This window comes from Calidris pugnax, unplaced genomic scaffold, assembly GCF_001431845.1.
Source record: "Calidris pugnax isolate Ruff unplaced genomic scaffold, ASM143184v1 scaffold352, whole genome shotgun sequence".
Classification (NCBI taxonomy): domain Eukaryota; kingdom Metazoa; phylum Chordata; class Aves; order Charadriiformes; family Scolopacidae; genus Calidris; species Calidris pugnax.
In genome coordinates this window covers 1,019,813-1,041,877 of record NW_015091110.1, presented here as the reverse complement: position 1 = coordinate 1,041,877, position 22,065 = coordinate 1,019,813, and the positions used below count along the sequence as shown (strand labels likewise).

The 22,065-nt window shown below is 43.1% G+C and overlaps 3 protein-coding genes across 3 annotated transcripts; 2 read left to right on the top strand and 1 right to left on the bottom strand.

Moving 5' to 3' along the window:
* Positions 1-870: 870 nt before the first annotated feature.
* On the top strand, positions 871-5,420 carry LOC106897449 (beta-microseminoprotein-like). The gene is made up of 4 exons (XM_014958063.1): positions 871-1,027; positions 4,061-4,160; positions 4,437-4,539; positions 5,050-5,420. Exons 1-4 carry the CDS (start codon positions 1,025-1,027, stop codon positions 5,177-5,179), a joined length of 336 nt encoding a protein of 111 aa, XP_014813549.1. The 5' UTR covers positions 871-1,024; the 3' UTR covers positions 5,180-5,420.
* Positions 5,421-9,919: 4,499 nt separating this feature from the next.
* Positions 9,920-14,255, top strand: LOC106897450 (beta-microseminoprotein-like). The gene is made up of 4 exons (XM_014958064.1): positions 9,920-10,019; positions 11,292-11,400; positions 12,560-12,662; positions 13,761-14,255. Exons 1-4 carry the CDS (start codon positions 10,017-10,019, stop codon positions 13,891-13,893), a joined length of 348 nt encoding a protein of 115 aa, XP_014813550.1. The 5' UTR covers positions 9,920-10,016; the 3' UTR covers positions 13,894-14,255.
* A 5,344-nt stretch (positions 14,256-19,599) lies between these two features.
* On the bottom strand, positions 19,600-19,965 carry TCEB2 (transcription elongation factor B (SIII), polypeptide 2 (18kDa, elongin B)). The gene has a single exon (XM_014958071.1). It carries the CDS (start codon positions 19,963-19,965, stop codon positions 19,600-19,602), a length of 366 nt encoding a protein of 121 aa, XP_014813557.1.
* Between the last annotated feature and the right edge of the window lie 2,100 nt (positions 19,966-22,065).

Below are 22,065 nucleotides of genomic sequence, written 5' to 3'. Positions count from 1 at the left end.
TTACAACTCTGTGTTTAATTTACTCTAATAAAAAAAAAAAAAAAAGCCCAAAAATATTTAGCTCGTAGTACAGCCAAATTGTGTTGCACTTATTTGTCCAAAGTTTCTAAATGTAATCTTCAAATTATATGCCAAATTTCCTGCAGGTGGTGGTAAATCTCTCACAGGAATGAGTTTCAAATTGCTTGCCATTGTCTGGAAGAAAGTATTTCTTTTTGAAATATAGGTAGGGCCACAGTCTGTTATTTTATTCTAAAAAGAGGTTGCAAGAGCAAGAGAAAGCAGAGTATTTGCTTAGCACTCTGAAATGTGTCACTGCTTGTGAAAGTACATGAAAGTGATCACAGTTCCTTGGGTCAGAGCCTGAAGAGTCCCACAGGAGCAACAGGAGGGGTTTGATTTTTTGAGGAAAACCTAATTTTAGTTGAGGGGAAAGAGAAATGTTGTTCTGGGATCCAGCTTTGACTGAGATCTGAAACGTTAAGAGGTTTTAGTGCTGGTGATGGGCAGGTACCTTCAGTTGTCTTACAGTGCACATGTCGGCATTAAACAGGGGTATGCAGAGATCTGGCAAAAGCTCCGGAAGCTATTAATACAAAGTTTCCTACTCCAAGCATATTCCAGCCCACTGATAGCAGAAACGGTCAACACACATTCCTGCCACAGCTCAAAATCACCCAACCGTACGATACCGCCTACAGCTTCGCTATCAATACTTGCATTTCACCAGAAAGGCATTTCTGCTAATCAAAATGCTTCCAAAGAATACAAAGTTCCAGGTTCAGCCTTTTACTCAGGTCAGGGCTCTGCGAGAATCAAACATTTTCTCATTGCCACCTGGCAAAATTTCAGCGATTTCTTCAGAAATTTCAACATAACTGCATTTGAGTTGAGTAAGCTTTCCCCACCCCCCAGCCCCCTCTAGACTTCAGTTGCTCAACATAAAGGCACCATAAAATATTTCCTCTCAGATTCCGCATAAAGCACTTGCAGAATTCTTCTGGAGACTTGGAGCTCTTCCACAATGGTAAGTCGAAGGTTTAGAAGTTTTTACTGGGGCTACAGGTAGCTATTTTTGCTTTAAAAACAGAAAAGAAAGTTATTTAAGAGAATCACGTAGTTAGACATTTTTAAATAGGGATACATTCTATTTAAAACTGCAAGGTACAGAGAGAGTAAGACACCCTTGTGAAGATTAGTGTGAATTTTGTTCTTTGCTTTGTAATTCTCAGCAAGAAACTGTACACTTATATCTCTTGGGTCTTTCACTTGCTGTTATCCTTTTCTCAGGAAAGTTTGTGAAAATATTCAGAGTTTGTTAAACATTAAGGACCACACTTTTTAAACCTATAAATGTGAAATACAATTTAAAGATAGTCCCTTTACAATGAAAAGTGTAATATACGGTGAGTTTTTTCTGCATTTCTCTTTTAATCTATCAAGTTGTGCCCCATTTCAGCTCTTCTAGCCTCCAAACATGTTTGCAGAATCTGAATCAACAGTGAGTTAATGCTTAATAGATCGACAAAGTCCTGTGGCCCAGTTTTCCTCTAATTTATGCTCATGTAATCCCCAAGGGGACAGATATCAATTACTACCTTTGATGAGAATCACAGGAATGGCATAAGTTTTACAGAAAAGGCAGTAGTTTCTGTAATATATCTAGATTAATAAAAAAAGGGAGAAATTATCATCTAATTCTTTCTGTGCCTAAGCTTTCCTGAGGGCTTATCTATACTTGGACGAGACTTGGGTGAACAAAAAAGATGTGGTATCTCATTCTGCATTAATTCACCCCTTTTCAAAGGCTGAAAAGGCAGTAGTTTCTGTAATATAACTAGATTAATAAAGAAAGGGAGAAATTATCATCTAATTCTTTCTGTGCCTAAGCTTTCCTGAGGGCTTATCTATACTCGGACGAGACTTGGGTGAACAAAAAAGATGTGGTATCTCATTCTGCATTAATTCACCCCCTTTCAAAGGCTGTTAAATCCAGTTTGGAAGATTCTATTCTGCAAGATGGCTGACTACCTTTGATGAGAATCACAGGAATGGCATAAGTTTTACAGAAAAGGCAGTAGTTTCTGTAATATATCTAGATTAATAAAAAAAGGGAGAAATTATCATCTAATTCTTTCTGTGCCTAAGCTTTCCTGAGGGCTTATCTATACTTGGACGAGACTTGGGTGAACAAAAAAGATGTGGTATCTCATTCTGCATTAATTCACCCCTTTTCAAAGGCTGTTAAATCCAGTTTGGAAGATTCTATTCTGTGGCCTCCCCTTTTTAAGAGAGCAAACAAGAAAAATAAAATAAAATTAAAAATTCCTTGAAGTGGCTTGCTCACAGACCACCCAGAACAACACAGCGACGATGTTTAAGTAAGAGCCCTTGGCATCAGTGTAACAGTAATAATCTGACATACCTGACATATCCTGTGGTTGGTCCAGCGTAAAACCAGTTTGGACAGTGATCAGACACGACAGGCTTCCCCTTCTGTTTCTCTTTAGACTTGGTGGCAGGTCCAGAACTTTGAGCTATAGAAAGAGGAGCATGCCCAAGTTCTTCTGACCAGCACATCTAGGAATAGCAAGATAAGGATAAATGTTGGAGCAAGCAAAGGATAAAACGTTCACAGAAGACAGCCCAGCACAGCAAAAGAAGGATTTTAGTCTTTTCTATAAAGACATGAATGACAGCAGTAAGACCCTGTGGTAGAACTGGCCTGTGCTGCGGCAGAGACCAGCTGCAAAGTTACATCCTACAACTCTGTGGAAGAGGACTTACTTGGACAATTTTCCTTTGGCCAGTGTTGTGGTTTAAACCCAGCCAGCAACTAGGACCACACAGCTCTTCACTCACTCCCCCTTTCCCTCTTTTCTCCAGGAAGATAGGGAGAAGAGGGCAAAAAGAGGGGGGGGGGAAAAAACCCAAACAAACAAAACCTTGTGGGTTGAGATAATGGTAGTTTAATAGAACAGTAACGTTCGAGGAGAATAATGATGATGATGATGATGATGATAATAAACGATAAAACAACATGCAAAAATAAGTGATACAACACAAGTTCCTCTCGCCACCCAATGACTGGTTGCCCAGCCCATCCCGAGCAGCCTTGGTAACCCCCATTTATATACTCGGCCCCCAGCCAACCCCTAGTTCTATACTGAACATGAGGTCTATGGTATGGAACATTCCTTTGGCCAGTTTGCCCTCTCTGTGCTCCTTCTCAGCTTCTATGGGAAGCTGAAAAAGTCCTTGAGTAATATAAACATTACTTAGCAACAACTAAAACAGTATGTGCTATCAGCATTATTCTCATATTAAATCTGAAACACAGGAGCTACTAGAAAGAAAACTAATTCTATCCCTGCTGAATCCAGGACAACCAGTCACCACAGTTTAGGAGTTTCAGTCTTTCTTCTTAACTTCTCTCATGAATCCCTTGTTATGCTTTACCTATTAAACTGCCTTTAATCTCAGCCCATGAGTTTTCTCCCTTTTACTCTTCCAATTCTCTCATCCCACCAGCAGGAAGGAGTGAGTGAGCTGCTCAGTTGCTGGCTGGGGTTAAGCCACGACAGGTGCCTGTTTCAGAAAACATACTGAATGTAGTTAGGTCTGAGAACCCCACACCACTGCCAAAGCTGGAGAAATTGCTGTACCCAAAAGTGAAGCAATGGGATGCTATTCGGACAGTGATTTGCTGGAGAAATAGCTAAATCAGAATCAAAGGCAGTAAATAAAGCACTAATAAGAGCCTGACAGGGCTTTCAAGTGTATAGTACAATTGAAGTTTTTTGTGATTTCTAGAGATTGGACTGCAGCACGGGGTGGTGCTGCTGATGCATTTACGTCACATCATTTTGTCTCTTCCCACATAAAGGCAAAAGTCATCAGTGCAGTGAAATAGCTGGAGTGCCCTTTTCCAACATTTTTGTGTACACACACATAAGGTTATTTCTAACTTTTGCTTCACGTTCAGTGACTTCACTTTTGAAAATAAAGATAATCAAAGTGGAATTAAATTCACGCTGTGGGCTCTGTGTCTCTTTTACAGAAGAGCTTCCTGGCTTTCCTTGTTGCAATGGGCATCATAGTGACCCTGGGCGATGCATACTGCTTTACTAAACCTCAGAGGCCCGGGGATGCCAAAGGAGGTAAGAACAGGGAACATCTTCTCACTTGATTGTTCTGCAGCAGCTCAGCTCTGTGTGGAGCTGGCCAGGAAGGGCTCAAAATATAAGGGAGGGAGGAGACGTCAGAAAGACATCAAGCTTTCAAAAGAATCTGGGTAACACCCGGAGAACAAAATGACTTCTACTTTGCTATTGTCAAGAAGAACGTTTTCTGAAAACTTGACATAATTTTTAAACTTTTCAGCCTTTTCTTGGAGGCTTAAAGATGATGTTTTGTTTTGCTACTATCTTACGCAGGCTGTCTCTTGGATGGAAAACTGTACCCCTTTGGATGGATTGAGAGGACAGACACTTGCTTCCAATGCAGCTGCAGCCCACATAAGATGAGTTGCTGCTCCCTGTAAGTCTGAACTTCTTGCTAGCATCATTGCTCGTAGAAAAAACACAGCTTTGCACGCGCTGAGGATAAATTAGTTTCTAGGGGCACAAAGAGCCTTTCCTCACCCATGGCACAGAGCTAGAGTAGGCCACGTGCAGCTCTTGATCATTTGGATCCTTGGCTGTGTTGACCTTAGCTCGCTTCTGCTCTCTAGGAGCAGATACAGGCCCTTTTAGAGTCATCCAGTTGATGTTTACCTTTAACTTTGAGGAACACTCTTACACTGCAGTTGTCTTTCCTTAGAAGGGAAAGTGGGGATGGGAGGGAATTCCTTCCAAAAGGGACTTCAGTGAAGCTCCTTTAAAGGGTTTGTGACAATCTGAATCATCAGAGGTGCTTGTCTCCAGTGAACACGCTGACCCTAGAGTGACACGGCTCTGCTCTGAAGTATCTATCTCCATTCCTCTTATCCTACCTTATTTTTTTTTTATTGCTCTCAATCTAACACCTCTTTCTCTTCGCCAACAACAGCTTTCACACCCCTACCGATTATGACAAAGAGAACTGTAAAGTCGTTTTCAACCGGGAAAGCTGTGACTACGACGTGGTGCGGAAGAATGACCCCTCCAAGAAGTGTGCTGTCTACGGCCGTGTGGGCTGACAGCCCAGCTGCTCCCAACCCCTCTGCACTGTGCAATTCCTCTCCCCTTCCTACAGATGCTTTGCCATCAGAGAAGCTCAAAGACGTGGGAGATCTCGTGAGAGAGAGCACTTCAGCATCGCGCTTCTAATCTCCCAATTGTTCTAATAAGAGGCCTAATCAGATGCCATGTCCCATTTCTGTCATTACTTGCATTGGTATCACTCAGCTTCCCTGAATACAATAAATACGGATGAAACACTTTTTTTATTGCTCTCAATCTAACACCTCTTTCTCTTCGCCAACAACAGCTTTCACACCCCTACCGATTATGACAAAGAGAACTGTAAAGTCGTTTTCAACCGGGAAAGCTGTGACTACGACGTGGTGCGGAAGAATGACCCCTCCAAGAAGTGTGCTGTCTACGGCCGTGTGGGCTGACAGCCCAGCTGCTCCCAACCCCTCTGCACTGTGCAATTCCTATCCCCTTCCTACAGATGCTTTGCCATCAGAGAAGCTCAAAGACGTGGGGGATCTTGTGAGAGAGAGCACTTCAGCATCACGCTTCTAATCTCCCAATTGTTCTAATAAGACACCTAATCAGCCATGTCCTATTTCTGTCATTACTTGCGTTGGTATCACTCAGCTTGCCTGAATACAATAAATCCGGATGAAACATCCAGAAACACTTCATAAATGGTCTTTTTATGTAATAACACACCTCGCAATGTCACCTTCTTTGAGAAAGGGATGCATTCACCCACTGCTCCCACAAGCCGTGCCCCAGCACCCTGGCCCAAGCCACGCTCACGCTTTACAGGTTCTGTTCCAGCCAAGGGTCACAGCAGATGTTTTAGCTCACCAGGTACCAAAATCCATTTTCATTTGGAAGGGATGCACTGTTTGGGACGTGTGCTGTACAACAGCTCCTACTCAGGGCACACAGTAAAATCAGAAGGATTTAGCGTGGTATGTTTTCTCTGGCTTTGTTTTTGGTAATTTGCCCGTGAACATTGTTTAAAATTTTCTTATGGCTTCACTTAAGATGACTCCTTTGGGGGGAAAAAAAGCCAAACATTTTGCAAGCATTGGTATTACATTCTTAGCCTTTTAAATTTCTCCAGACCACAGAACGTGTATCAATCAGTAACTCCGTGTTTCTGTGCAATTTCTTCCTGCCAGGCTGAAAAAAATGTGAGGGACCAGAATAAGAATCAGTTCAGCTTTTTCCAGTACAAGCATTCGCCTGTGCCTTTTTTAAAATCTGACTTTCATTCACCAATTTATTCATGTCAGTCCTCAAATTTCCCCTAAACAGCAGCACGTGGAAATGAGTGTTCTTATAGTTGATTAAGGTTTTAAGGTAAGTTTTCTCCAAAGAGTTTTCAGTCTCAACTGGTATTTGAAGGAATGTTCGCACTTACAGAACAAACAGCTGCAGCTTAGGAGAAAGAATATTTTGAGCATGGAGATCCAAAGACTTCCCACCGAAAACAGCTCACAGAACTGTTTCTTGAGAAAAAGCAGGTTTTGTGTATGTTTTTAAAATCTCAGTTTTAAAAATAAACATTTTTATCGCTCACGAAAGGGGTTTGGAGGCTCCCCATGGATTATTTTCTTTTAATTCAAGCCACTGAGAACTGCACACCTCAGGTTTAACATCCAGTTTGTTGTAGGCTGGAACTGTGCCAGGTGGTACCGGAATGATTTCAGCATTACTGTAATCTTCCAAATTAAGGCTACAGTTTTCTTACGAAAACTAATCGATTATCTCATAATGTTAACAGCATTACCACAGATAATTTTGGGCTTAGGGTTGTTTTTCTTTGCGTTCATGAGGTGATCCAGCTGCAGGAAAGCAGGATGATGAATCACTCACCCTGTTTTGAATACTTGTCATTATTTGAATACCACAAAGAACAGGGTTATATGTGTGCAGGACAGAAACATGGAGAGGTACCAGTTTGGTTTTCCATCCTTCCCAGCAATGAAACTGCTTGTTGATGGCTAGTTGAATTTCAATAACTTCCCCAGGCTTGCTTGGAGGTTTGTGAGCGTATGATCCTCAAAGTTATCAAAAATGTTCCCACCAGATAAAACTTCCTTCTAGCACATTTACAATATGTTTCTGTGTCAACAGTGCACTGTATATTTTAGTGCTGTTTGCTCTTGCTTAAAACAGTTGTCCTTTCTCACATGCGGACGTGGCAGACTTTAACATTTGTAAAACCGGTGTACATTATACATCACATTGTCAGTTTAAGGACACAAATTTATTTGTAAAATTATGTTTGCTTATGATCTGTGAGCTGATATGCCTCACGCTTCCTCTTGCTTTCCCCCTCCCAACGGCAGGGATAACAAACCTACTGGTTTTAATGGCTGGACATGTGAATTTGGCTTCCATAAAGAAACCTGCACTTATTCTCTCCTGCGGGAAGCTGGTTCCTCTCGAGAATGTGAAATTAGTACTGAGATGTTGTTCCCCAGGCTTGCTTGGAGGTTTGTGAGCGTATGATCCTCAAAGTTATCAAAAATGTTCCCACCAGATAAAACTTCCTTCTAGCACATTTACAATATGTTTCTGTGTCAACAGTGCACTGTATATTTTAGTGCTGTTTGCTCTTGCTTAAAACAGTTGTCCTTTCTCACATGCGGACGTGGCAGACTTTAACATTTGTAAAACCGGTGTACATTATACATCACATTGTCAGTTTAAGGACACAAATTTATTTGTAAAATTATGTTTGCTTATGATCTGTGAGCTGATATGCCTCACGCTTCCTCTTGCTTTCCCCCTCCCAACGGCAGGGATAACCTCACGCTTCCTCTTGCTTTCCCCCTCCCAATGGCAGCGGTAAAACCTACTGGTTTTAATGGCTGGACATGTGAATTTGGCTTCCATAAGGAAACCTGCACTTATTCTTTCCTGCAGGAAGCTGGTCTCTCTCAAGAATGTGAAATTAGTACTGAGATGTTTGGTTAAGAAACAAGATTCCTGGACTTCTTTTATTCTAGCGCATCTCTTCTTGCTTTAAGGCTGATCATCTTGCATTCCTCTTATTATCTCTGTGGTCAGTGAGATGTAACCAGAAACACCTAGTGAAGAATCGCTAAGTAAAACAGGTAAAACTTTGAGAAAGTCCCCTGAGGTTTCCCCTGCCGTAGGAAGAAACAGGATACTCTGTTCAGCAGCATATGTGGAAAGAGGGCACAGACCTTAGAATCCCTTCCAGTCCCTAAAGGGGCTACAGGAGAGATGGGGAGGGACTCGACCAGGGAGGGGAGCCATAGGATGAGGGGTAATGGTTTGAAGCTGAAAGAGGAGAGATTTAGTTGAGATACTAAAAAGAAATTCTTTGCTGTGAGGGTGGTGAGACACTGGAAGAGGTTGCCCAGAGAAGCTGTGGCTGCCCCATCCCTGGAGGGGTTCAAGGCCAGGCTGGATGGGGCTTGGAGCAACCTGGTCTGGTGGGAGGTGTCCCTGCCCAGGGCAGGGGGTTGGAACTCAATCTTTAAGGTCCCTTCCAACCCAAAACATTCTCTGATTCTAAATTGGCTTCATACATATTTGTGAGAGATCCAAAGCAGACAGTTGAACTCCATTGATGTCGGTAAAGACATTCCCAGTGCCTGTGCTCCTGGGCTGACATTACCAGTCAAGGACATGAGCCGAGTGGTTGTGGTGTCCATCATTTTCTGTTTCAGGGTGGTGTATAGATCAGCATTGCCAAATCTAACTTACTTAATGATAAGTTGATTGTGGGCAGCTCCATCCAACCTACAACTACCTGCAAGCACTTCAGCTCTTTTCTGCCATCTTGAAGAAAGATCTGACAACTGAAGAAAAACAGATTCACCCAACCTATGGAGCTGAAAGCCAGCTAAGGCAGCACCTGTGAGTGGTGGTCTCACTGTGACCTGAGTTGCAATACTGCTGCCTTTCTCACATGGACTTCCTGAGATCTTGTGTAGCAGACATGAAGCTTGGAGTTCAACCTCAACTCTCAGCCTCACACAAAAGGCAACATAATTAGGCAGCCAGAATAGTTCACATCTTGCAAACTGTGTAGCCCTGGTAATGAGGGGAAGGCTTCTTCCCCTGCCAGGGCTCCCCAGTTTGCAATATTTGAACCAAGTAGATGAAAGCTCAGCAAAAGGAGACTGTACTCGACTCCTTTGCTATCAAATCCCCATCCCAAGTGTTTGGAAAGCGTGCCTCTCCCTGACAAGTACAGCCTCTACAGAAAAGGGGACAAACTCTCCCCAGCTGCAAGGATGAAAGAAGAAAATATACGATGCCTATTTTTTCCCCACTCACTCGCAGAGGACCTGAGCATATGGGTTTTCTACGTGATGAAAGACTAAACAATGAAGAAAAGAGTTACCAAGAAGCCTTTTCTCAGGGCCTACAGATGCCAGCCCCTCTCCACAGAAACCCCACTTTCTGTGTAACCCTTCCAACAACCCCCCATTTTCCACAAAGAACCTTCTTCAATCTTTAGCTGATGAACAAGAAAGCTGGATGATTGCTTCTAGGTTTTAAGAGGCAAACTTTAAAGGTTTGAAATTCCTTCTGAAGTCCCTCCCATAACTGCCTTCCAGATCTGGTTGTGGCACAGAAGCCACACCTGTTTCCTCAGTGTCTTTCAGAACCAAACCTTCCTGTACATAATTGGCTTCTTTTCATGATGTCCACCCAAATGAGGTCATTTTGCAGAAACCTCATTGGAGTTATTCAGGCATGTTCAGTTTGCTCAAGGACTGTTATCATAAAATCCCTCTCTATATAAGTGCTCTGAGCCGATGAGCTTCTCACAGGTCCTCTCCTTGCTGGAAGCTTCATAATTCTGCAAAAATGGTGAGTCCTTATGGCTTATACTATAAAAGATCACTGCAGATTTTAAAGGAGGTTCTGTTGGATTTATCTCAGTGCTCAGAGATCTAAGCAACTTGGAGAAAGTAGAAATTCTGTATTTTGAAAGCTAAAGTCAGGCAGATAGGCACAGGCGGGTACAAACCTTGGGTAAGAGATATTAGCATGTATATGGCAGGAAGAGGCTAATAGGACTCCAGCTAAGGTTTTTATTACAATCTGTTTCACTTGCATGTAATGTTTGGAGGTAATCTCTTTTCTGGCAGAAAGCAGCTCAATCTGGAACCGGCCTTCATTTTTGTGAAAAGCCTGGATAACATCCGAACATTTAGTTAAACTCAAAAACGTTGTCTTGATTTTTACTCATTTGCAGTTCTGGTGGTTTACCCTCTCATCTGCAAAATGAAAAGCTAGTTTTTCCTCCTCCCAGCTCTCAGATATGACTTCTCTTTGTAAGTCACCAGTTCTACCCTGTCCAAAAGCCCCCACATACCAATGCGCTATACTTGAGTGTATCGTATCCCATTGTTTATTCCTGGCCTACCTTCCCTCTCTTACCAAGATTTTAAATTCCTCAGAGCTAATTCCACCCTAGAGTTCTGGCACTTACTCCCTTTGTATCCTCAGTGAAAGCCCTTCAAACATTTGAAGGATAAGGGACTCATTGAGGAATTTAAGCTGAGCTTCCAGGAAGAGCTGTTGACAAAGGTCATTAAATGTAGAATTATCTAGGTTGGAAGGGACACCTGCAGGTCCTTTGGTCCCACCTCCTGAAGGGCCAAATCTTGAGGGTTCAACTTCAGCTAATGTTCTTCAGCTTGTTCCTAATCCTTCAGTATTAGGATAAAACATCCAGTGGGTGCTTCAGACTCCAGTGAAGAAGTGTTTACAACTATGAGTGAGGTTAGCAGCAGAGACAGCTGGTGACCAACGTTATGGAGAAAATAACAACAAGAGAAATGGGTGGGGAAGGGGGAGGAATAGGACACACACCTTTCACAAACAGTCTCTATCAGTCCTGTATTAGGTAATGCTTGATTTAAACACTATTTTTCCCCCCCCGTCTCCACATAATGCTCTGCCTCTGCTTCTTCAAAATCTCAGTATTTCTGTGTGCTTAAGTGTCTGAACTGCAAAAGACGATTGGATTTTGATTTGAAACCACCATGTATTGTCCTATTTCTAACGGTAGCATTTATTGTCAAAATACTTTAATAGTTACTTAAGTATTCATATGAATTCTGGTTTCTTGTCCAGAAAACCACCTTGGCCTGCCTCCTTCTTCTCGCCATTAGCGTGACACTGTCCGATGCTTATTGCTTCTTTGAGCGGTTCAAGCCAGCGATCTCTGATGGTGTGGTCATAGGTAAGAAGTCAGCTGTCCTCAACTTGACAGACACTGCCTGATTTGATTTGTCTGTTCGGTGCAATTTATCATAATTCAGAAATAAGTGGAAAAAGTGGAAAGGAACCACTAGGAAATCGGGGGCAAATAGGGCATGGAAAGCAGGGAATTTTCAATATGCTATAAAAAAAAATTATGAAGAGTTTATGTGAGGAGCATCACACAGGCCAAATTACAAATGAGTTTTGTCTGGGGAAGTAGCATAGGCTTAGTTTATCCATCTGCATGGAGTAACAATCCATGTTTTCACGATGGCAACATATTTAGAAATAAAGAGCAGGGAGGGGAAGCCCTTTCTGTATTTGTGTGTGGGGCGAGTATAAAGCAGGGAACAGACTGGCAAGAGCTCAGCACCCTGACTAATTAACTCATTAGTTGTTTTCCTAAGTTGTTTTCCAAAGGAAAGTTCTTGAGAACAGAATGGCTACTCCCCTTGAGTCTGGGACTGCTCTTCCTGAACACAACTAGTCTGTCTGTCTACAGACGAGTGGAGCTGAAGGAAAATAAACACTCAAAACATGCAATTATTTGGGGACAAGAAGAGCTGATGTGTGCCAGTAGGCAAAATAAACCGAGTGCCCAAAACAGAGCTTTTTCTGAGAAAGCCAGTGCTACTACTAGAAAAATCAGGTAGCATTGCCAAAGAAACAGAACATATTTATAGACAAAGACATCTAGAACCCCCAAATCCTCCACTCCGTCTTGTTGCCTCTTAATAAAATCCTGCTTTTCAGGTCACTCAGAAACTCTCTTCCGTGACTGTTGGACAGGAACTTTGCATCCAATATGTGGATTGGGAAAAGTTTTATGGGCAAAGTTAATCTTGCTTGAAATGAGGAGTCAACAATATTTGGTGGCAATTAGGAAGTCAAAGCCTTTACTTAATTCTGACCAGGTCTCTGCCTAGTTTCCTTCCCGCTGGGTGCTCCCATTTCTGTGCTCCAGGAAAACTGATGCTGCTGGGAAACAGGGGGGGACCCAGGACACCCTTCTCCATGTGTTAGGATAGTAGTAGTCCTGCTCTGCTGGGAATCCTCCGTGATTGTTGGCTTCTTACTTTAACACCCCCATATGGCAAAGATCTTTGCACAAGCAACAGCATTGCACACTGTGTTTTCAGGCTGCCTTGACTTAAAGGGGGTGGCACATAAATTTGGTTCCTGGAAGACAGAAGACTGCCACGATTGTTCCTGTGACAAGAGTGGAATCCAGTGCTGCTCCAGGTGAGTCCAGAGCAGCGGGGAGGGGGGTTCCTCCGCTGCCGTGATACAGCACAAATCCCTTCCCTTCGCACAAAGTGTCACTGAGACATGACCATGAACCTTCTCTCACTCACTTCATATCACCAAGTTCTGCATTAACCCAACACCATTATCCCTGAACATGCAAGAAATTCCTCTGACATATATTCTTGACTTTAAAAAAGGACTTAATTCTTCTTGAAGCTATAAAATCTGGCAAGATACTGATTCAAGAGAGAACATATAGTTACTTAAGAATTTTGCCATATGCTCCTGATCCACATCTTCCACATCTTGACAGGCTGAGAGAGTTGGGGTTGTTCAGCCTGGAGAAGAGAAGGCTCCAGGGAGACCTTAGAGCCCCTTCCAGTCCCTAAAGGGGCTCCAGGAGAGATGGGGAGGGACTCTTCATCAGGGAGCGGCGCCATAGGATGAGGGGGAATGGTTTTAAACTGGAAGAGGGGAGATTTAGATTAGACCTCAGGAAGAAATTCTTTCCTGTGAGGGTGGTGAGACACTGGAAGAGGTTGCCCAGAGAAGCTGTGGCTGCCCCATCCCTGGAGGGGTTCAAGGCCAGGCTGGATGGGACTTGGAGCAACCTGGTCTGGTGGGAGGTGTCCCTGCCCAGGGCAGGGGGTTGGAACTGGATGATCTTTAAGGTCCCTTCCAACCCAAACCATTCTATGAATCCCAAAGCCACACATAGTCCCTCTTTACTCCGAGAAGCAGCCCAAGATACTCTGGCCTGTCTGCAATTTTCACTATAGTGACGCCCAACCACTCATGCAATTCTTGTTACATATATTGAAAAGAAAAATAAATTATATTCAATTAGGAAACAAATACAGCAAACATCCCTTGGGTGTTTGTTAGGTCAGTAAACAACAGTTCTCTCCTAACCCTGCTTAAGCAGCAGGCTAAGTAATTTTTTAGCTGGGGGCCTTGTGTGAGCACCCTTTTCTGCTCCTGAGCACCTCTTCAGGATAGCCTCTTCCTATTAAGAGTGTAGATGCCATCTCAAATGGAAGCTGTTTACCTCTTGGCCTCATCACCACTTTATCTTTCTTTTTCCACTGACAGCTATGCATCACCATCTGGCTACGATGAAGAGAAGTGTGAGAGCATTTTCAACAAGGAGACCTGCACTTATAAAGTAGTGGAGAAAAATGATCACTCAAAAGAATGCCCAGTTGAAGGGTGGGTGGGCAAATGAAGCATTGTGGATTTGGGAGATATTTCTTTTTGTTTTTTTCTTTTAAAGGTTTTCTCTCTCTCAAATTAAAAAATACTGAATAATGCAGCTGTTGAGTGAAATCTACTCATAAAACCTAACACATAATAAAAATGAATATCTACTCACAGCAGGCTCCCATGGTTTCTCTGCCTTCTGCTTCCCCAGGAAGAAAGAACCGATTTGTTCCTTGCTTGAAAGCAGAGATTAAAAGCTGACATTTTTAAGCATCCTCAGTAGCTGCTAATTTTAGTTCTTCTCCAGTCACACTTCTGGGAGCATATTCTGTTATCTGTGCACAGCTGTATCTTAAAGCTAAAATAAAATCAGATGAAGCATCAGAACTTCATGTGACTTATTTTCTTCTTTGAGGATCGAAGCCTAAAGAATTATCATTCCAAAACAACACAGGAAAGAAATGAAGAACAACTTCAAAATCTTTCTGAACTCTCTCTTTTCTGGTAGAGTGTCTTATATGATGATCTTTTATCCAATATCATTCCCTGGGCCTGCCTAACCGTTGAACTACAAGACTCACCAGCTACCCAGTTTGACCCAGCACTGTACTTCCATTGCACCCACAGTCCTCAGCCTGGGGTTTGGGTAAGAGAAAGGGTGTTTTAGTCAGATTAACACTAAAAAAAATTTAATTTGTTACACCAGCCACGGGCAGGACTGTGGGTGGATGGAGAGACTGCTCTGGATTGGGCTCATATGGGGAATAAGTTCAGCAAATCCACAAACAATAACCGAGAGGGACACGTGCTGGTATGAGCTCTCCCTCAAGTGCTGCCTCATCATCTTCATGGGCACATTTGTTGACTTGCCTCTTTCTACAGGTGTCTGTGAGCACTCTGTGTCTCCATGCTCCATTTCCCCGCAACAGGAAGAGCGTATCAGAGCACCCCCTTCTTTGGTACCATCTTTAAAGGTCCCATCTAACCCAAACCATTCCACTGATGTCTTTCTCTCTGCAAGAGACTTCCAGGTTCAATTGTAAGACTTTATGTTCTCTATAGTCATGGCTTAAGTAAGCTGTGATGAAAGATTTACTTTCCTTATTGAGGCTGAGCAGACCTATGCACCCAAATTCCAGAGAAGCCAGCCTTACTAGCACTCCTACACGATCCAGACCTATTTAACCACCCAAGCACGTTTCTCCACCATGTGCCAAGGCTTGTTACAATATGTAGATCTACCCTGTCTTCTGTGCAGAAGCAGGAAAGTTTCATTCCATGTCAAATCCAGAAATCCTCCAGGGAGCAACTTGCTCTTGTCTGCCCCAAGTTCCAGCACAGAAACAGGTGATGTTTCCTATGGCATCTAGTTTTGGAGCACCAGAAGCACGGCAGAGACTTGGCAAGCAAGAAGTCTAGCTGTGGGAGGATGACAAAACCTTCAAAAATTAGGAAAGTGGAGACAGAGCACACACACTTTTGTTCTTCCCACTTTTGCCAAGAGATGTTTTCTCTCGGCATTTCACAACTTCAACACACACGAAAAATACATCCCTCCACCCTCAAAGCCTTAGATCGTAACACCACTAGCTCCACACAGTGGAAAGGAAACGTTCACATCAGAGTTTCCTCAATTATCCTGACACGATAAAGGTTTAATAGACTCTGGAGAACCTTGGAAGGCAACGCAGCCCAGGCAGAGCAGATGTTCAGGCTACACGGCGGGGAGCAGGACAGTTCTCCTGGAAGCCCTGCTAGGAAGCCAGGCAGTTTCAGATAGCTGGACCTCCACCCCCAGTAATTCTTTTCAAGGCAAGTCTTTCGGGTACCGAAAAGATGTTCTTGCCCTAAAAATAAAATCTAGTGCTTAGCCTACCAGCTACAAAGTCCTTTAAACCAAAGACCAGAACACACATATAAATCTGATGGAAGTTTTCCTATTAAACAGTGCTTATCACCTAAAACTTAATGGTTTTGTACCCAGTTCGTTTGTTTCCATTGAGATTTTTGGCACAGTCTTAAAAATAAAATCCAAATCAAACAATCACAAACAAGGAAAACACTCATCTCATTTGCATTATGCATACCAAAGAAGCTAGAAATTTGCAGTTCACATTCTGCTTTGTGCCAATTTTGGAAAACAAATTCAATTAAGAACAATTTTGCTTGTTGACTTGGCTCTTGGTTACCTCTCCTGTTGGTATGCAGGAAAGTTTGCGTTGGCACCTTTCGAAATCTTCTCTTCAAATCTAACATCGTGTGCGTGTTTCCCTGGGCCCAGTTGTGGGGTTTTTTTTTTAGGGCAAACTGTCTGGCTTTGTAACAGATATTGACATGAAACTCCAGAATAAGAAAGTCATACGACTACTCTAAAACACTCAGAAAGATCTGGTTACTTGAACACTCCTCCCCACCTCCTAAAATTCTGTTTTCACATCTCATTTATTTCCGTGTGTGAGTCTCAGCCACTGACTCGTGCCTTTTACACTTCTCTAGGGCTTCAGTGCTTTTATATAGTCAACACTTCAAGTAGATCTCCATTATGGAGCATTGATAGGCTGCAGTCCTTTACCACCACAAGATAACCTACTTCAAAATATTCCAGTATTTTCCCCACCATAATTCCAGAGGCTTCTCCCATTACTGCCCTGGCCTGCCAGAGATAGGGTAAATCTACAAAAACAAGCAATTTTTGTGTATATATGTATATATAACTATAACAGCTTGGAGATGGTGAAGTAATTCATTCCCTAAGCTGTATAACACACAACTCACTCCAGTCTGGGGGGTGAAAGGCAGACCAGCATTCATTCAACATTCTTTAGAACTCCTGAAGTTATAGACTGGATTATTTAACAAAATCCCCATTTTCCAGCTCAGTTGTTTGCCCCTATCTGTAGCAATTGGCCGTGTAAGGCAGACGCCTGGATGAGTTGGGTCCAGGCATAGAGCGTTGTCCTCTAATATTAACAGCAAATTATACAAATGGTTAAATGATATCAACTCTGTAGCATTACTATGGATCCTGCAAGAGGCATTTGTGAGCCTAACACCCAGAAGTTCAGCATCTCATTTGGCTACATGGCTGGCCTTAGACCTACGTTCTTAGGATATAATTACAGTTGAGCAGCCGATAGCCCTCATTAACCTCTCCCTTCACTTTCTTCCAAGTACTTCTTTTAAATGGGGGATTCTTCCATCTTTCTTCAGGAAAGAAGGGGCTCAAAAATTAGAATGACCAAAATTGCACAAAAAATGGAGAGTGGCATGCCAGTATTCTTAGTCTGATGCTCACTGCCAGCTCAGAATTTCAGAGAGAACCTAAGTTCTTCAGCAAACTAAGTGGGAAGTATCAGGAGCTTGGTTCTGATGCTCACTGCCAGCTCAGAATTTCAGAGAGAACCTAAGTTCTTGAGCAAACTGAGCGGGAAGCATCAGGAGCTTGGTGGAGCAGATTGCTGTTACATCCCAGCTACAGTAGTACAGTTTATTTATCTACAGATATGGCAGCTCCAGAACTTCCTTTTTCTGTTGCTGCTGAGTTTTTTGTTCACTTTGTTCATTTTTCTCTCCTATAAATTGACTGGAGTCACTAGATGGCATCCTCGTTCTGCCACTGTGCTCCTGCGCTGGAGGGAGTGGATGGACCTGTGGGAGCCACAGGGGACACAGAAACCTGGATCCTGACTCAGCTGACAGACTTGGGCTCAATTTCTGTTCGCTCCAGTAAAGTTTAAGAACACAAGTGGCATTTTAGAAGTTTCTTTATTCTATATCTTTATATTCTATACCCAAGGAGGTATCATAGATGGGACTGAGTAGTTTTAAGAGGTTTATTATATTTTTTTTTTTGAACTTAGACATAGACTAGCCTGCCTGAATTAGTAGAGGAGAAAGGAAGACTTAAATAACACTGCTTCAAAGTTTCATTCAGGGGGCAGATGCATTAGCACCTTATGATTGCTAACAGATTAAAACCAGGAGTCTCCCCTTGCAGCACAACAGTGTGCTAAGTCAGAGCCTGCCTGAATTAGTAGAGGAGAAAGGAAGGCTTAGCAATAGCACTGCTTCAAAGTTTTATTCAGGGGGCAGATGCATTAGCACCTTGTGATTACTAACAGATTAAAACCAGGAGTTTCCTCTTGCAGCACAACAGTGAGCCGAGTCAGGTGTGATGGCTTGAAGACATCACTAGGAATAAAGGGGAAAGCTTCATATTAATTCTGAAATAGGCTAGTTCACAGAGGAAAAAAAATAGCACTGCAGTCTATTTTTGGGAAGAGAAACTGCTTAATCTTTCTTAACAGTAGAAGCATTAATAGGACCAATCTTATGCTTTTAAGCTTGTGGTAACCAACTTCTTTCTTACAGACCTCTCAAACTTCAGTTTTATTGTATCAGTTTCTGGCTATACTGCCCTTTTCCCACTAAAACCAGGAGTTTCCTCTTGCAGCACAACAGTGAGCCGAGTCAGGTGTGATGGCTTGAAGACATCACTAGGAATAAAGGGGAAAGCCTCATATTAATTCTGAAATAGGCTAGTTCACAGAGGAAAAAAAATAGCACTGCAGTCTATTTTTGGGAAGAGAAACTGCTTAATCTTTCTTAACAGTAGAAGCATTAATAGGACCAATCTTATGCTTTTAAGCTTGTGGTAACCAACTTCTTTCTTACAGACCTCTCAAACTGCAATTTTATTGTATCAGTTTCTGGCTATACTGCCCTTTTTCCACTATATTTTTCTTGCTTCTCAATAATAGAGAAGGCAGATGTCAGAAAGCAATTCCTAATTCTTTGAAGAAAAAAAAAAAATGTTTGCCCGGTTGATAGAGGCTTTCAACTGTCCATGCCACTAACTGCACTTAACCTATATTTTTCTTGCTTCTCAATAATAGAGAGGGCAGATGCCAGAAAACAATTCCTAATTCTTTGAAGAAAAAAAATTTTTGCCTGGTTGATAGAAGTTTTCAACTGTCCATGCCAGTATCTGCACTTAATGTCAGCTTTAGAAGTTAATTAATGTGCATTGTATTAGAGCAGGATCCCTTAACTTTGAAGGTAACAAGCTCCATTTGCTAACCTTACCTCTGCCCAGCCTTCCTGGTTACAGTCTTCCTAAAGGTTTTGCTATGGGCAGGACTAGAAGCTCCTTCTGCATGTCCCCCAAGATTTCCAGCCAGACTCCTTGGAGAGGAGTCAGGAGTCAATATGAAGACAGAGAAACAAGTGTGTGTACTGGATTAGTCTGTGCAACACTTCTCCATCCTCCCCCCCAAAAAAACCCCAGCAGTTCAGAGCTGTGAGTGCTACACATTACTGTTGACAGTAAAAAGCATCTTCAACTGAAGAACCCAAGACCACTAGTACAAAAAGGCAGTAAGACACTCAAGTTTTCAACTACACACCTACAAACACTCAGCACTTGCCATGAGTGGCTTTATCCTCATCATTGTACAAGGCCACAGGAATTGGCTGGAAGAAACACAAAGGGCAGAACACTCCAGACATGTCCACACAACCAGCCGCTGCCACCCTTGTCCTCCAGCCCTAATCTTGGAGAAGGACCCCAAGAAACAGTTGTGTTGTCTGTCTGGATGCTACTGACATCATTGAATTAAATTGCGATGCTTTATTGATCAGATAGACACTTTTGGAAGGGGGTGGATGGATGCAGGACACATAGACAAGACCAGTGCCCTGTCTGCAAGAGGCAAACCAGGAGATGCTGGTTTTAACGCAAGGCTTGATCACTAGAGCTGCTGCCAGACTCCTGTGACTTCACAACGTCAGGCAGCTCGGGGGAGCTTGAGAAGGGGTCAATGCGCAATGGTTCAAAGGTGCCATTGCCAGGTCTAAATAAAGCCAAGCCCACCGTGGCAGGACCATGAGGACGGCAGCTTTGGCTGCTCAAGCCACAGTCTAGCAAAGTCCTGTCATCGTCATCCAGCAGCTGGTCATCTTTGTAGAGCCGCTGCTCCTCCGGTGGCCTCTTCAGTATTCCCTCCACCACCTTTTTCAGCTCATACACAGTTGTTGTCTCTTTGGCCTCAGTGAAGATCATTGTCTTGTGACGGCGAATCATCAAGTAGACATCCATCGCTATGGCTGTCCTGTCACTGGGAAAGAGATTCCAGTCTTCTTAGTGAGAAACCTGTGCTCTCAGGAATAGCTGAAGTCAAGACAGAACTATTATTAGATGAATGAATCCAATGGGGATGAGGATAGGGGGGAAAAAAAAAAACCCTGCAGGGAGCTGCTTGGCTAGACAGACCAAGATCCTCATGTTCTACACAAGCAGAGCTATTAAGTACTTTTGTGTTCCTAATGAGATATCATCTAACAGAGAGCTTTTTACACTGTTAGTGAGCATTCTGAAACCCTTCAGAAAGGGTTTCCATTCTCAGTTTGCTCTGGGCCATGTGCATCTCCCTGAGATCCCAGGAGGAGCCAAGGGTCCAGCTCCCTCACCACAAGAGAACGCAGCCCACAAAACACTTGGGCTTTGTTGGCTTCTACTTAGGCAAGAGACAAGAACTTCTCTGGCTCCTTCACATGTTCAGTTAAGACAGGAAAGTTGATAGATACCAACATGTTGAGAGTTGTCAAAATATTAGTGTTAAGATATTTTAGCCTCATACTGCAGTTCCAGGAAATTAGCTGTCAAAATAGCTCCTCACCTAGCACCAATGGTGACGGCAGGGACTCAGCTTCCAGTAACTCTTCTCCCACGGAATTTTCTATGGTGGAAGAGACTCACACAGGAGCAGAGCGTGAGGGGAAATTAGGGCTGGCAGTATTAGCTTAAAGGGAAGTCTTCAAAACCCACCCATTTTAGGAGTACTTTATAGTGGTGTCAGTGTAGTTGCTTGTCACATGGAGAGCAAGTCAACACCCAAAGAGGCTAAAGGGTCACTTCAGCTCTGACAAGCTCAAGAGTCAAGGACATCTTCCCAGGGCTGCCATTACATCCTCCCACAGAGAAGTTCAGGACCATCTGCACCCATGGCCACCAAGCCCAGCTCCCAGCCCCCTGGAAAAATAGGTGGGCTTTGGGGATCTGGACTGCTCTCGTCTTGGGGATGAGAGGGGTAAGGTCCAGAGGGTCATGAGCAGTTACCACCCCACTCAGTTGGAACCCCAACAAGAAATAGGACAAGACACTCCTCTGGGTGAAGGCAAGCAGTGGCAGTGGTCAGCTACCTGCAGCCCTGCACTGCTGAGAGACTGCAGCCCTCTTGCTCTCTAGGTCAGAGAGAGGGAAAAAAAAACATAAGGTTTAACCTTGTTTTTCTCTGTCATCTGCACTTTGCTATCACTGGCACATGCAGGCTTTCCACAACAAACCTAGGCTAGAGTTATCCCTTCTATGGTCATACAAACTAGATTACACCAAAGATAGTAACACAGGCAATAACTCTGTTCTTCCAGTATATTTTTTCCTGTCTAACAGGCAGGCAGACACTATTCCAGCCTGGCAGAGCCCAGTTCATCCATCCCTGGGCACTGTCATCTAAGTATGGCCATAAACTGGCTCCTCATGTCATGCCAGCTCAGACACTCACATGTGCCTGTTCCAGCCAGAGTTCCTGGTGCTCTCCTGTGTGTTCTCCAGGACAGGGAAAGAAAGGAGCAGAGAGATGCCACGAGTCCAGCATAGCCAAAAAGACAAGAGGGAGCTACTCAGGACTCAGACTCAGGGCTTATTCAAGGGATAATTCCTGCTGAAGGCAAGTGAGACCCTGGGATTTAAATAAATTTGCAGTTTGAAATCAAAATCCCATCTACAATCTTAGCACTAAAGAAAAAAGTCAGGCCTTCTGCATGAGCAGCAGTTAGAGAACTCAATTTGTGCTTCAAAGGCTCACTCCCACAAGTTCAGCTAGAACAGGAGGCAACCAGTTGTCATAGGCAGAAGGAACCTCAGTTTCCCTTCTTAGTTTCTCTTTAAAACAGTTTGACATGAACCATTTTGAAGTCAGGTCAGATTTATTGATGTGCTTTAACCCACTTTTGAAGCCTACTGCAGTGTTTATTAATTAAGCAGTTTATGGATGTAGTTTTGAATCAGGGAACACAAGGTGAAGCAACACACAACTAGGAGACCATGTCCAAAGGCACTAAAGGCTACTGAAGACACATTTTCAATGTGAGAAAGTTTTAAACAAATTATGGAGTTGATACCCTAGTCAGAGCCCCG

Bases quoted from the DNA above. Each gene is read 5' to 3' on its own strand.
- TCEB2 (XM_014958071.1), bottom strand. From the start codon at position 19,965: ATGGATGTCTACTTGATGATTCGCCGTCACAAGACAATGATCTTCACT.
- LOC106897450 (XM_014958064.1), top strand. The intron at 11,401-12,559 runs GTAAGAAGTCAG...CTGTGTTTTCAG, and splicing joins CTCTGATGGTGTGGTCATAG to GCTGCCTTGACTTAAAGGGG. The intron at 12,663-13,760 runs GTGAGTCCAGAG...TTCCACTGACAG, and splicing joins GGAATCCAGTGCTGCTCCAG to CTATGCATCACCATCTGGCT.
- LOC106897449 (XM_014958063.1), top strand. The intron at 4,161-4,436 runs GTAAGAACAGGG...TATCTTACGCAG, and splicing joins GCCCGGGGATGCCAAAGGAG to GCTGTCTCTTGGATGGAAAA. The intron at 4,540-5,049 runs GTAAGTCTGAAC...CGCCAACAACAG, and splicing joins AAGATGAGTTGCTGCTCCCT to CTTTCACACCCCTACCGATT.